General features: G+C 42.6%; 1 protein-coding gene across 6 annotated transcripts in view; it reads left to right on the top strand.

The window, feature by feature from the left end:
* The window catches only part of NFIA (nuclear factor I A), a 305,892-nt gene that overhangs the window by 207,220 nt on the left and 83,996 nt on the right, over positions 1-14,676 (top strand). For all 6 annotated transcript variants that reach the window (XM_030572277.1, XM_030572278.1, XM_030572276.1 and 3 more), the window contains exons 5-6: positions 8,017-8,134; positions 11,171-11,298. In XM_030572277.1, coding sequence (XP_030428137.1) covers positions 8,017-8,134; positions 11,171-11,298 — 246 coding nt within the window. The remainder of the gene's footprint in view (positions 1-8,016; positions 8,135-11,170; positions 11,299-14,676) is intronic.

Raw genomic sequence — 14,676 nt, 5'->3', positions numbered from 1 at the left:
ATATTTCCAGCATTTCCTCATTAGGTATTGTTGGGTAATAATAATGTGCCATATATATTGAATAAGGTTGTCAGAGGTCAGTGTGATGGAGAGACTCAGATAAAATGCTGTTCTGTCAGCCATACAAGTCTGAGTAGTGGGGGTGAAAAAGCTAAGCAAAAAGTCATCTTCCTGGGAACAAATATTTGGTATTAACATTATACCTTTTTCTAATCCAGAACCCTAGTTCTCAAACTGGGGGTTGTGATCGCTCAGAGGGTCATGAGGTTATTACGTGGGGTCATGAGCTGTCAGCCTCCACCCCCAAATTCCACGTCACCTCCAGCATTTATAATAGTGTTAAATATGAAACAGTGTTTTTTCATTTATAAGGGGAGTCGCACTCAGAGGTTTGCTGTGTGAAAGGGGTAGCCAATACAAAAGTTTGAGAACCACTGATATCTTTAATCTGTCAATCATTTGTATAGGTCCCAGTTCTCATAGTATTTATTTAGGTTTGTCTGAGCCCCTGAACAAGAATTATAGACCCTCTTGGTGACAGGTACACCTGTAGCTTTCTTCTGTTCCACAGCAACGGGCTTTACCACTGAATCACTAGCCTGCTGCTCAATCTTCTAGAGGCTGGGTAAATAGGAAAGACAAACCATGAGAAAGAAAGCAGGGGTGCTTGGGCATAGGAGGTGAGATTGGGAAGCACTGGCAGGCTGGAAGCTTAGGGGCATGAAAAAGGCCTACTACAAAGATGTTGCCAATTTTAAGAAACTAAACATGGAATCCCCCATCTTTGGAGGTTTTTCGGAATAGGTTAGATGAACACCTGTCAGGGATGATCTAGCCTCAGTGCAGGGGGCTGAACTACATGACCTCTCAAGGTCCCTTCCAGCCCTACATTTCTGTGACGCTGTGTATGCGAAAACTAGGTATGAGGTCGTTCTCCACTCATTGTCCAATGTGAGTAGGCCAGATCAGATCCCCAATATTCCTGTATTGTGGTTGGGGAAAATCAGCATTGACCCACATACCCCAGACTCTGCTGGGACTTCTCCATAGAGAAATTCATCCATGACTGGGAAGGACTGGGCTGAGGGTTAAAGGCAGGAGTGTCAGAGCAGATGAACGTTATTGTTCCTCAAGCCTGAGGCTACATTTAAACATCCGTTGGCCCCTTCAGCACTGGGGAAACTCCCCCTAAAGAATGTCCTAGGGACAGTGGTGAAGGGAAGCCATACAAGTGTGGCTCCAGTGCACCTCTGTTGACTCCTATGTTGCTGGTGAGAGCCACAGGGGGTCCTAAGCTCCTGTAGACCCCAGACAATGTGCAGGATTTGATGATTGAAAAGCCAGCTGTTGCACAAGCGAAACAAACCCCTCACCTCCAACCATCCTTTATGAGGAGGTCCTCAGAGGTGTCTAACTTCTATTGAAATCCATAGAAGCTAGGCTCCTAAATACCTTTGAGGATTTGGACCTAAATTCAGTCCCCTGCTCATGTGTGCAGAGGTCCCCAGAGCAGTAGAATATGCCTGCTGTGAAAGGGTGGCAAGATGTGGGAGTGCAGAATTTGTTCACCCCATTTGGCACAAAGTCCTGCTCCATGGGATATCCCTGTTCAGCAGGACCCTGGAAGTGCGAATGGGAGACATTGACAGGCTGGGAGCTTGGGTCCAGGGAAGGCGCATGGAGAGGAGGCTAATGCAGCCATTAGATTTGAGTCACCTGCATATGCTCCTGATCTGGATTCCTTCCTGTGTGGATATTCCCCACAAACAGTTGAAATATACAGGCTGAGCTGTGAAGGAAGGATTTGGGGCTTAATGAGCAGTCTCTAAAAGCAGATCAAATTTACGCATGTTTCACACTGCATTGTTGGCTGAAATTATAGAATTCCCAGTGCTGATGTACGAAGCACCCTGCCTGCTCACTGGATTGAGAATGCCACGCTTAAAGTTGTAAAATACTAGTTCCGTTTTTCATGGAGTTGGTGGGATGATTTCTAAACCTTTTAATATGCCAGTTAAACCACACACACAAACTCACACTTCTGTGTTAGACACTTTAGATCCCGTGAAAGGATTAAGTAAATTCCACAGGCTATGAATGATTTTATGGTCATGGGATTTTGAAAAGGCAGGGATCCTGGAATAATGCAGTTTAGGAGTGGATACTAAGGGTGTGAGACTTTCAAGCAGTCAATCTTTGTGATTCGGGATTGCTGTAGCAGTGCTTCCATGTCTGCTGAAACCAGCTGCAGAATTCTCCTTACTCTTGCTACATAGATGGGTGCTGCTGTGGCACAGAATTTCGGGGGCTCTGGCAATGGGAAACTGGAACAGAATGTAAGAGGTCTCAGATTGACATGAAGTGGCACCCTAGTGTTTGAAATGTGCAATAATTCTGTAACTGTATGAAATAATCATTGCTGTTTAAGGCAATAAAAGGGAAATAATCTCTTGTGTGTAGTGTTTGTGCGTGTGACTCCTCACGCTCACCCGAGAGGCTGAATAAAGCTGTTTGTAATATTCCAACTCAGATGATTAGAAGTACTGAAGCAGAATCATCTCGGTTGAAAGACATAGAACTGACACTGTAGTTACTGTGGGAGGAATGTGAAGGAGAAATTAAATTCATTGCTACTATTCTGAGCGGGCAGGGGGTGGGTCAGGGAAGAGATAGGTATAACCGAAGGAATAAAGCTTTCCAGTGTACTTTTATCAAGGAGTTCTTATCCACTCAAAATAAGAGGTATAATGTAAACAAATTATAGAGAAAGTTCTGTTGCACCCACCAGTTCCTCTGGAGGTAGAGGGCCAACCCACAGTGTAATTCCCCCGAAGGTAGAATGGGTATCAATAGCTGTAGTCCAAAGCCCACCAGAGGGGTCTACTTTCTCTGTATGACACAGAGCTTCTTTCGTGATGCTACAAATTGGTTTTGTGGTGGCGGGGCCTTCAGATCCATAACCGCCTGGATCTGCTGGAGATTGCCCTACACTCAGCTGCCTTGCAAAAAAGCAGGAGTTAGTGCTGCTGCAGCTCTGAAACTGCAGAGTGGCTCCACTGCTTTTCTGCAGTCTGGAGGAGAGTGGGAAGGATCCATAGAACTCCCTAGGGCAGAGCACACTTACTAAGGCTTTTATAGAGCCTGTATGTTTTCTGCTATACTAAGCAATACCGTAGCTGAGATAGTTAGAAGTCAGCAGCATGAAAAATAACATTTAAAAGATAACTCTGTATTCCTTAGCCAAGGACTGCTATCCCAAACATAGCATTTGGGCTTGTGTGTGTTAGAGGGAGAGAAAAAAAGATGATAATAAAAAATAGACTGCAGGCATCGAATGAACAGTTACTGTGACCTTGTTTTTTGTATGCCATTACACAATTCAATGGCAGTCCACTCAAACCTTGCTCTCGATCGATATCCTATTAAAGCAGCACAAAAAGTCTCCATAAACTTAGTGGTTAGCTATGTTTATAAATGGAACTCAGCATAATTAGATGGTCAATAGCAAGCTGTACTAGTAATTTTAAAATGAACATCACACATTTCATATCAGTTGTATTCGGCAAAACCTCTTCGAGCCTAACAATACAGTACATAGGAGACAAAGGTTATGCAACAAATTCGAGCTACCCTTTCCTCGCTCAGTCAGAAAGATAGTATGTTTTCCTCTGGTTGTTAAGCCACAGTATGTGAAAAAGTGTGTTAGTCAGTCGTCACGTTTCTTATTATAGGTTTATCCTTATGTACATTGTCACTTTGCTGCAATGTTAGACATGTCCTGATCCTAGTTTTACCCAAATATCTTTGTAAAAACAAATAAACAAAAAATTAAAAAAGAGAAATTAAATATATCTTAACAACTAAAAGACAGGGCCATTTTTTTAAGGAAGACAAATGCCAGCTTGGCTGGTTTTATGTAGTGGGTTTCCTGTACTCTAGTTCAGTAAATTTCCAAAATAAATATTCAAATTGAATTAAGTCACAGGGTTTTTTGCTAATTTTTCTTGACATTTTGGGTGACCATTTGAGCTAATAAACTGGCTCAGTGGAAGTTTTCCTCAGAGCTGCCCTTTATCCAGAGCAGAGCTACCCTGCAGGTGGTCAAAGAGAAGCAGCTCCTTGCTCGCCTCCCCAGTTTAACATGGAATGATTGGCCTACGATGAGGGTTGTTCTAGTCTTTCAGGCAAACTCTCTCATTCTGCCCCTTCATAGTGATTGAAATGTATCCTGTGTGTGTAGGAGTTTTGTGATGGAGACCACCCTGTCAGCTGAAATCAGCTGAAGCTGCATCAGTTAGTTCACTTACAGGCGCTGCACACATCAATCAAAGAAAGTTTTAAATGAAAGGCCAGATTTCTATCCAATAAACCATTTTACTCCTCCCTCATTGGGGTCAGAGCTCTGTGTCAAATGACATCTTGATGCAGGCATGTGGGTGGGGTGTGTATTGTGTGGAAGCTCAGTTGAAATTTTCAACCTATATCTCCTGCTTGGGATGTGTTCTTGAGCTATTTTGGTGTCATTTTTCTGAGGAGCATCTCTTAGGTGGAGAAAGCAGCATATTTTCAGTGTGGCTGGTATAACCTTAACCTTCAATTTATGTATACTTTGGTGTAATAAAGGACTGGCTTTGTATTATAGAACAGAATGATCTCCACTATGCTAATGCTCTGGACAATGCCAAAGCATGTTCTTGGGACACTGGGTGCAGGTGAGGAGGGTGATCACATGTTGGATGATCATATGCTAAAATGAGGAAACTCAGTTTAGATCACTTTAATCCTTCTGTTTGCTCTCTGGTGCTGGAATGTTGATGGGGAATCCTACAGACAGACAGAAATGTGACTGTCTTTCCATCAGTATTCAGGGCTAATAGAAGAGGGAAAGTCTATTCAGGCAGTGTGAGGGGCCATTCGGAGCAGGTGAGGTTTTGCCTGGCTAGGCTAGATGAAGTTTATGCTCCTTTGCAACATGTTGTGTTGCAAAACAGAAAAGTAAATACAAGGTCCAACTAGAACATAACAGGGTTCCCTCAGCCAAAGTCCAATGTAAAGTGTTATGAAGTGTGACTCAATTCAGCCAAGTCTACAACAGTGATATAAAGCATGAGTTACTTCAACCAAATTCCAGAGAGGAAGAGACCGATTCCCCCCTACTCAGAGAAAGAGAGTTAACCCCTTCCCTGCCAGCCTCTGGGTGGGGTCTGTACACTGTCATTTCCCTCACTTTCTACAGTAAAATGTTGTTTGAAGAGCAAAGTAACTGGGAAAAGAAAACACAGATACCCTTTATTGAAAGATAACTTCCTAATACCACAGTATATGAATCCAGAACAGTTCCCCTTTGTGGAAAGTTTACCCCTATAGCATTACTAAGTGTAGTGGCCTTGGTCTGTCTCTGCTATGAATGTAATTGTTAGAACTGCCATAGGCCTTTTAAATAAGCAACTGCCATGAAGCCTTTAAATGCCTTTAATACTCAACTGCTTTAATAAATGTTCTGTCCTTTGACCATTTTATTAAGAGGAATGGATCTTGTCTTTTTACCCTTCATCATGCATCCTCTCAGCTCAGCTCCTTGTGTACTGCAGGGTGTTCGAGGACTTGACAGGAAAACCCCAATACTGTTAAAATATGGAGAAAGCTAGAGGTTACCTAGTTAACACTTTCTATCTTGTGGTTAGTTTTTATGTTACTAGCTTTACCCCCATCCTACTCCACATATTTTTAGGCTATGTTCACCATGTTGAGAAGTGGAAGCATATTTTAGTTTCACATAAGGCAAATTCAAGAATTTGGCCAGTAATGCCCTAGATTTTGGGGATGATGAACAGGGGCAGAGTCAATTTATGAACACAAAATTTTCCTCCATCTCTGTCTGAAATAACACTGCTTAGTAAAACTTACAATAGCTGGGAAATTCATTGCCCCTTGGAATGGTGCTTTAATTTAGTGCTTGCCTTTTTATGTGCCTGTTTGGAAAATATTACTATTAACCTCCAAGTTAGGCTGTGTTAGGTCTGGGGTGCAGGGGAATTGATCAACAAAGGGGTTTACAGAGTACAAAATCTGCTTGGCAAAGGAGTTGCTGAAAACTGTGGAGTAGATGCTGCAGAGAGTACCTTTATGATTGATTTCCATTCACGTCAGACTGACTGCAGTGTGGTCATTTTTCTAACCCATAACTGCTCACACTGCAGCAGTCTGCTATCTGCAGGGTGTCTGAATTATAGCAGTCCATGCCTATGTTACCTTTTACACAAATTACTTACACTAGTTTCTTTTTTCATGCAAATTTGTCAGTTTTACAGCCTCTTGTAGCTGCTGTCAGGAAACTAGCAGAAAGCACAATTTAATAAAATGAATTAGTTTGACTATATTTAATTTTTCTTAAAAAAAAACAAAACCCTGCCCTCTCATACAACCAGTGCACAGGAAACATATTTTAGTTAAAGGAAGACAACAAAGGAGTTTGGTGTTCTTGCCATAAATTACTTCCCAAATTATTCCCTTTTAATGATCATTCCAGATTTTCTTAAGTTTTAATAGCATTATGTGCTTTCCACCCCATCCTTTTAAAATCTGTTGCTTGCTGTCCATGCTAGCAGTGCTTGTTCCCTAAAACTTGGGGTGAAATCCTGACTCTATTGAAATCAAAGGCAGAATTTCCAGTGGCTTCATTTGGGCCCATATTTCACCCTTGGTATGCTAGGTTATTGGTGCAAGATACCTGAACCATCCAGTCTTGATTTCCTCACTGATGCCCACCAGAGTGAAATATTTCAGTTGGGCACAGTTCCTCCCCGGTAGGAGCAAGCACAGGTCTATTGATTTCAGTACAGTTTTTCCAACTGAGGCAAGAATAAATTTGGCACAGTATCATTGTGTGGCACCAGGAAAATCCCGGTGAATCAGTTTTCACATAATATATCCTGTGCCAAACAGATATATCTTGGGCAACGGGGTAATTTTCATCAGATTGTGGAATGGGACAGACAGTCAATCATGGTCCATAAAGCAGAATGTCCTGTAAAGGTCAGGGCACTGGAATGGTGACAGTGGGAATGGTTTCATATCATATGCAGTTGATTTCATTGAGGAAGACCTTGCCGGCTCAGTTTTATATTCGATTACAACATTTGTTCCATATTGCTCAACACATGTGAGTTCACAGCCCTATCTATGCCTGTAAACTTTTGGAAAAGGAACTCTCATAATACCTTAGTGTAAAACCAGTACTCTAGGCAAGTGTATTAGAGTCAGGTGAGTCATAGCACAGTGGTAGTCCTTACAGAAAACCATGCATGCTGGTGGGAATAAAGAATAATAGAAAACTGTTGTTGGATAATAATATAATGAGGCAAATTGTCTCTGGCCCCCGCACAGGTGCACAGAGACAGAGAGGAACACAAGGAATCTCAGCCCCTGGCATACTTCCTGCAGGGGCATTGGACAGTCATAGCTCCTATGCTCCGAGGGTATAGAGACTGTAGCCTCTATGTACATCTGGGTGCACACAGCATTCTCAAAGCTCTTGGGAAGAGGTGACACCAATGACCCTTCCCTGTCTACAGAAGCTCACAGACTGGGCCAGGCGTACACGGGATGGTGCAACACGTCCACCACTCAGGCTGCACCTATTAAGGAAGGAAGTTTCAAGAGATGTTATTAAGAAGATTACAATATGGCAGCAGTTTCTTAAAGGAATCCAAGATTCTTGCTGCAAATGATTAGAACGGACGGTGCAAAAAAGACTGACCTGAAAAGAAAATAAGAACATCTTTATTATATCATATCTTTATTATTATTTATTATATTATCGTCGTACTTAGGAGCCCTAGGTGGGAACCTGGACTGCATTGTAGAAACAGACTGAAAAAGACACTCCCTGCCCCAGAGGGACTCGTATAGTGGTAAAATGTTCCTCATTACCATGTCAGTTCACTTTGGGTGTTGATATATAATCGAGTCCTTATTTACATGACTTACTGAGTTGAATTTCTTTTGTTTCCCTAGCACCAATAGCTGCAGGAACAGGCCCAAATTTCTCCCTCTCAGATTTGGAAAGTTCTTCATACTATAGCATGAGCCCAGGAGCAATGAGGAGGTCTTTACCTAGCACATCCTCTACCAGGTAATTTGATATGTGCATGCTATTGGGTTACGTGTGAAACCCAGATTATGATTAATGCTCATATGGAAGTTATTGTTTAGTATTTACATTGTTTGATGTGTTCTGGTGGGGACGGGACAGTGAGTCTTTTCAGAATCACAAATTTGAGTGTCTGTCTCAATCTATATTAAGCTCTATACTTAAAGTCCAGCTTTGAAAAAAGCTGCAGAGACACACACAGGCCCTGATTCTTTTCTCATGTACATTGTTTAGAATCGGGTAATTCCATTGAAATCAGTGAAGTTACACTGGTATAAGGAGAATCAGGCTCATAATGAAACATAATGTCCTCCTATGATAATGTCACTGAGTATTTTTCATGGAGATATTTCTTGTAGGTATCATAGCTTGCATTGCATTGAAGGGAAAGAGACCGGACACCAGACTTCAGATAAAACATATATGTATTGTGTATACATAAAAGTGTTAGCTGTGAAACTAACATAGTGCTGAAGATTTGGCCTTTAATCCATTCATATTTTGGCGTGGCTTTAAGAATTTTGTGATATAATTAAGCAATTGAATTTTTGATAGAGGGTACTATCAAGTCCGATTGTATATCTTAGATGCAAACTAGCAGACAAGAATATTTTTTACTCTGTCTTTTTACTTTAACCATCCGTGAGATTGAATTTATAAATCAGCCTAGTCACCATTGCCATCTTGAACACTATTAAGGAACCAGATTGATTTTTGTTTGTCCGCCAGCCAAAATGTTCAGTTATTTCAAAGACATGACAGGAAATTCTAACTTCAGCTTGGAGTTCTTTTAGGTTCTGATCTCAGTCTCCAGCGCCACCCGCTTTGCAAAAAGCAAGCACACCATAAAAAAAAATACCTTTTCACTGTAGCTGTTTTTATTTTCTACAAAAGTATGTAGAGTCTCCTAGCAATAACTTTTAGCTTATAGTTCACAGTGATTGAAAGAACATTCTGTACACATGAGCTCAGTCAGCATTCTGAAGCTTAGCAAATACGGTTCCCATTACATGTGGCAGTAATCAATTTAAAAGTTTGTGCTGTTAGTTTTTTCACATGTGTTTGGCATACTGTATGTGCAGTGCTCGTCATTAGAATCAATCCTAGCAAGAATTTTGTTGTGACTCCAGGAGTGAAAAAGGCAGATTATTAGTGTTACTTAAAAGCTCAGTTGTCACTCTTCTATTCTTCTGCAAATAGCTAGCTCTGATAAGGAGCTAATTATAAACAGCACCAGTAGTTAATAACTTGGTAATACGTTTGTTTTTCTCTCGTTAGGTTGTTCCCAGTTAGAAAAAAAAATATTCCTTAAATACACAGACTCAGCGGCACTATCAGGCAGTAATTGTATTGTACACACAAAATTTCCCCTACCAACATATACTGATTCTTTAAAATAAGTTATGGCAGAACCTGCATTTCATACATACCATAAAACATTGTCTCCCTTCAGCTTTGCATACAGAACTCCCAAATCCTGCAGCTCTTACTCAGGCAGAAATTAAAGTGAGTCTTGCCTGAGTAAAGGCTGGAAGATTTAGCTCAATGGGAATTATGCCAATGGAATGTTTTATATCTATCCAGTACATCCCTGATACACAAAGGGATCTATTCTTGTTTACTCTGTGGAACATTTAGGCAGGTAAGGCTTTTCTTGAATCCCTTACACACTGCTGGTGGAATTGACCGCACAGAATAAAGAGTTAGCAATAGACATAAGATCTGAAAAAATGTGTTAGGACAAATTGACAATAATATCCTAGAGCATTCTTGCATCTCATTTTTCCAAACTTAGCCAAGATTGTAGGCCCTTGGCACTGGAATTCATTCCCCCACTGCTCTGCCACACTTTGAGTCAGTTGACCTTCAGAGCACAGTGTAGGGGTTCTCCCTTCTTTCAGCCTTTTGGATTTTGGAGGAGATATTGTATATGGTGGATGCTGTGTGAGAGTCTTTCAATGTTGACATTAGTCAGCAAGATTTTTGGTTTTTGTTTTTTTTTTAAATGTGTGGTGGCATCCAGAGACTGTCCTACATCAAGCATTGAACAAATAAGGTATAGGATGACATTTTTATACTTGTTTAAAATAACCTGTGACAATGTAAAACTGAAACATCTTTTCCATCTTTTGCCATCACTCATGTGTTTATTATTGTAGGGTTGCCATAAAGCTGGGATTGCTGCCATTTAATTTTTCTTTAGGATAGGGCCAGCTCCAGGCACCAGCTGAGCAAGCAGGTGCTTGGGGCATCCAAGGGGAAGGGGTGGCATGTCGGGCTCTTCAGCAGCAATTCGGCAGTGGGTCCCTTGGTCCCTCTCAGAGGGAAGGACCTGCCGCCGAATTGCCGCTGAAGAAGAAAGCGGTGCAGTGGAGCTACCGCCAATCATGGCTTTTTCTTTTTCTTTCTTTTTTTTTTCCGCCACTTGGGGCGGCAAAAACCCTGGAGCTGGCCCTGCTGTAGGAAAAGAAAGCATTGAAAATATAAATAATGCGTACAAAGGGAGTATATGGAATTCACAATAAGATAGAAGGTAGAAGACAAGGTAGTTTAAATGAGGGTCTACCTGTCAGTACCATAGCTGGTGATAGAGTAAGTTAATGGTACAAAACCCACTGAAGTCAATGGGAGTCTTTCTGTTGACTTCAGCGTGCTTTACATAAGGTCCTAGCCTTACACCTGTGAAAATCTAAATTTTAAAATAGCTTTGGTTCCAGTTTGGAATGAGTTTGGTGATCTCAGCTTAGTCTTTGCTGGAGGTTGTTCTGTGTCACAGTATCAGCATGGAGCTTGGCACAGTTCAGAATGGCATACGGCAGCCTCAAGTCTGGTAAAAGTAGATCAGGACTGAGGAACGTTGTTTCAGCTTTGTGGGGAAGAGTGAAGAGAACGGGAATCTCTCCCGAGTCAATGCCGTCAGTGTCACTAAACTTAACCCAGTTGGTCTCTTCCTGTGCTACTGAGAAATATACCAATATCCTTTCAGCATATACAGTATTGTATGTTTTGCTGTTTCAGCTCTACAAAACGCCTCAAATCTGTGGAGGATGAAATGGACAGTCCTGGTGAAGAGCCATTTTATACAAGCCAAGGACGCTCTCCAGGAAGTGGCAGTCAGTCAAGTGGATGGCATGAAGTGGAGCCAGGTAAGCCACAGCTTTCAAGAGTCATAGGAAATTTTCTCTAGTTTTTCAGTTTTGTTATCATAAGAGAAGATCATATGGAAAGGCTATAGATAAAACCCCTATGATTTGTGCTGAAATGATCAGTCTAATGAAAATATTGCAATAGTTTGATTGCTCCTGCAGGGCTGCCGAGAGCAGGTTTGGGCCCCAGTGAAAAAAAATTTGGGGGCCCCCCCAGCAAGGGTGGAATGGCTAAACAGGGCTGGAGAAGCCAGGCCCTGGGCCCCATTCCAGACTGGTGGGCCCCGGTAATCTGTACCGGCTTCCCCCCAACCCCCGTCGGCCCTGCGCAGCTGCAAATGTTTTTGTAGTGCCTCACTTCTGTATTTGGGCCAAGCATCTGAAGTATTTGAATAATGCAGCAAAAGATATGTTCTCCTTCTCTGTCAAATTGTCCATATCCAATCATGGAATATCACTGATAACAGCTTGGCAAAACACAGCACCTGTCCCAGCTGTGTACCACATTTCATTCTGTTGTAAAATGCCATTGTTTATATGTGTGTGTATATATATATTTGTTAAAAAAAATACCTCTAAAAGATGGAAAGACTTTTGAAGGGCTTTATAACATTTGTTTACTCTGCAGGGGTTTTTAAGAGACTTAGTATGAGTTGCTGTTGTATTCATCCATAATAGTGTGAAGTTTGATAGGAGACTCCATGCTGAAATACCTATCATTGGATGTTGGAGTTAAGAACTTTAAGGGGGAAGCCATGCCTTCTCCTGATGAATTTTCCTTGGCTTGTGTTATTTACTTAATGTCTCTTGATCACCTAGCTTGGTGTCATCTGGGTACTTAATAGTAATGAACAGGGCCGGAGCTTCCATTTAGGCGACCTAGGTGGTCGCCTAGAGCACCAGGATTTGGGAGGGCAGCATTTTGCCACCCTCGGCGGCAATTTGGTGGTGGGGGGTCCTTCCGCACTCTGGGTCATCGGCAGCAATTCTGCGGTGGGTCCTTCACTCGCTCCGGGACCCGCCACTGAAGTGCCCCAAAGACCAGGAGTGCGGAAGGACCCCCCTGCCGCAGAATTGCAACCAACGACCAGGAGCGCGGAAGGACCTCCGCCTAGGGCGCCAAAAACCCTGGCGCCACTCCTGGTAATGAAAACATTTTCCTGGCATGATGGCAATTAGTAGGCAAAATAATGCCACAGAGCTCTGTTCTAGATAAGGATTTTATTGCTGATTATTATTAATACTAATTTATTGAATATCAACGAAGTGTTTTTGTCTTTCACCTTCCAACATTTTACCAGGTCATCAACATATGGTCCTAAGGGATTAGTCCTTTGTGTTTTATATATTTTAATATAATTTTACTTAGATTTAAAATTATAAAGCTGTCTAACCAATGGTCTAGGCACCCTAATATAATTAATGATACAGCTGTACAATTCGATTATACCTTAGCAATTAAAATCAGTTCTGCAGGAACTTGGCTGGCCACCCAGCCACCTACTGCCTTCATCATCTCTGAAGCATATCCACAGCCTTCTCCAGAAGCACATCAAACAGATGTCTTTTGCAGCATGCCTGGAAAGCCACCAAATTTAGCTATTTCAGACTTGGGGGGAGGAGAACAGCAAGTTTCAGAGTCTCAGAGCTGACAGAACATCCTGCCAACAGCCCCCCTCTCTTTTATAATGAGCTGGATCCAGCCTGAGTGCTACTGCTGACCACAGCTGTGGTGGTATAGCATGGAGAGAAAGGTAGTCCCTCAGGTAGGCCAGCTCCAAGCCATGTAGGGCTTAAAATCCACCCAGAGACACATGGGCAGCTAGCACAGATCCTGGATCACTCTGGTTAGGTGCCCCCAGTGAGATGTCCTGTTCACTAAGCAAGCCACTGCATTCTGCACCAGCTTTGGTCTCCAAATAGTTTTAAGGTGTAGCCCCATGTAGAATGCATTGTTGGAATCTGATCTTGAGGTGACAGAAAGCACAGAAACAGTGGCAAGGTCTGTATCTGAAAGGACTGCAATCTCCTAGCTAGACACAAACTGGATCACTACTGCAACATGATCGTCAAACAGCAGCATGGGCTGTAGACTCACTCCTAAATTGTGAATACTGTACTATCAACTAATGGCAGACATACTCCTTCAATGGAAGGGGTTGATATTACCTCCTCCCTGTTCTCCAGCAACATCCCCCAACCCACCTTCATCACCTCAATATGATCTGGGGTGAGCTCCAGCCAGGTTGCTTTCAAACAATGTTTGAGGTGTTGAACAGCATAGTTCCAAATGAGAGAAGATAGTGACATACAGTTGGGAGTTATGAGCATGCTGAAAACACTGAACCCTATGTCCCCTTACAAATGTTCCTACTGGCCTTTTATGCATGTTGAACAAGAGAGATGACAGAATGCCACCCTGCAGCACCTCACAGAGCTGCACGGGAAGAGGAACAATTGTCCACAGCTACCTGCTGAGAGAAGAGAACAAAACACTGAAAAGTGGCCTGGTCCATTCCCAACAGATTCTCAGGCAAGTCAGCAGCATTTCGTGATCAACCATATTAAAGGCAGTTGATAGATCTAATAATACCAGCATGGAGTCCTGGTTTTCATCCGCCGCCAGGAGGAGATCACTGACCAGTGCATCAGGGCAGTCTTTGTGTCATAGCCAGGTCAATACCCAGATTGATAGGGATCAGGAGGATCACTGGCATCTAGACACGGTGATAATTGTCTTGTCACAACCTTCCCACAATCCTACCTAGAAAGGGAAGATGTGATACTTGTTGATAATTTGCAAAATTCTCAGCACCCTGTGATGACTTCTTGAGCAAAGGCTCCAAAACAATAGGCAGCCTGCGCCGTCTAAAAGAGGTGCTGACAGTGTCCACAAATAAGGAGACCAGCACTTCCCCACTGGCCTCCCCTGGCAAACAAGGATGTGAATCCAAAGGACAGGTTGCAGGACAAGGGTCTCCCAGCACTTCCAGTACCTCAGGGAGTATCACTGGCTGAAACTCCAGCAGAGAAGAGAAGGCCTTTGTTCCCTCAAGACCAGGCTCAATCACCACAGAAGCAAACAGCCCATCCGTAATCTGATCAGTCTTGTCTGCAGGATAGCTAACAATTTCCTCACAACAGGAGGGCCTCAGACCAGCTACCGAGCCGAAACCTTCCAGATCTACCAGACTCTCTGTCACCCAGATCAAATCTGCTGTCAGATGTTGCGGATACTGTGGAGGAGAAAAATAATTGTCACTTTGCCTCCTGCGCAGCAATAGCATAGGAATTAAAAAGAAATATTTACGCTACAGCTGGTCAGCCTCAGCACAAGATTTCCACCACTGGTTCTCTAGCCATCTCCCTCTTGCTTCA

Source organism: Gopherus evgoodei, chromosome 8 (assembly GCF_007399415.2).
Source record: "Gopherus evgoodei ecotype Sinaloan lineage chromosome 8, rGopEvg1_v1.p, whole genome shotgun sequence".
Lineage (NCBI taxonomy): Eukaryota > Metazoa > Chordata > Testudines > Testudinidae > Gopherus > Gopherus evgoodei.
The sequence above is the reverse complement of the archived record's forward strand: the minus strand, read 5'-3'. Positions and strand labels throughout refer to the sequence as shown.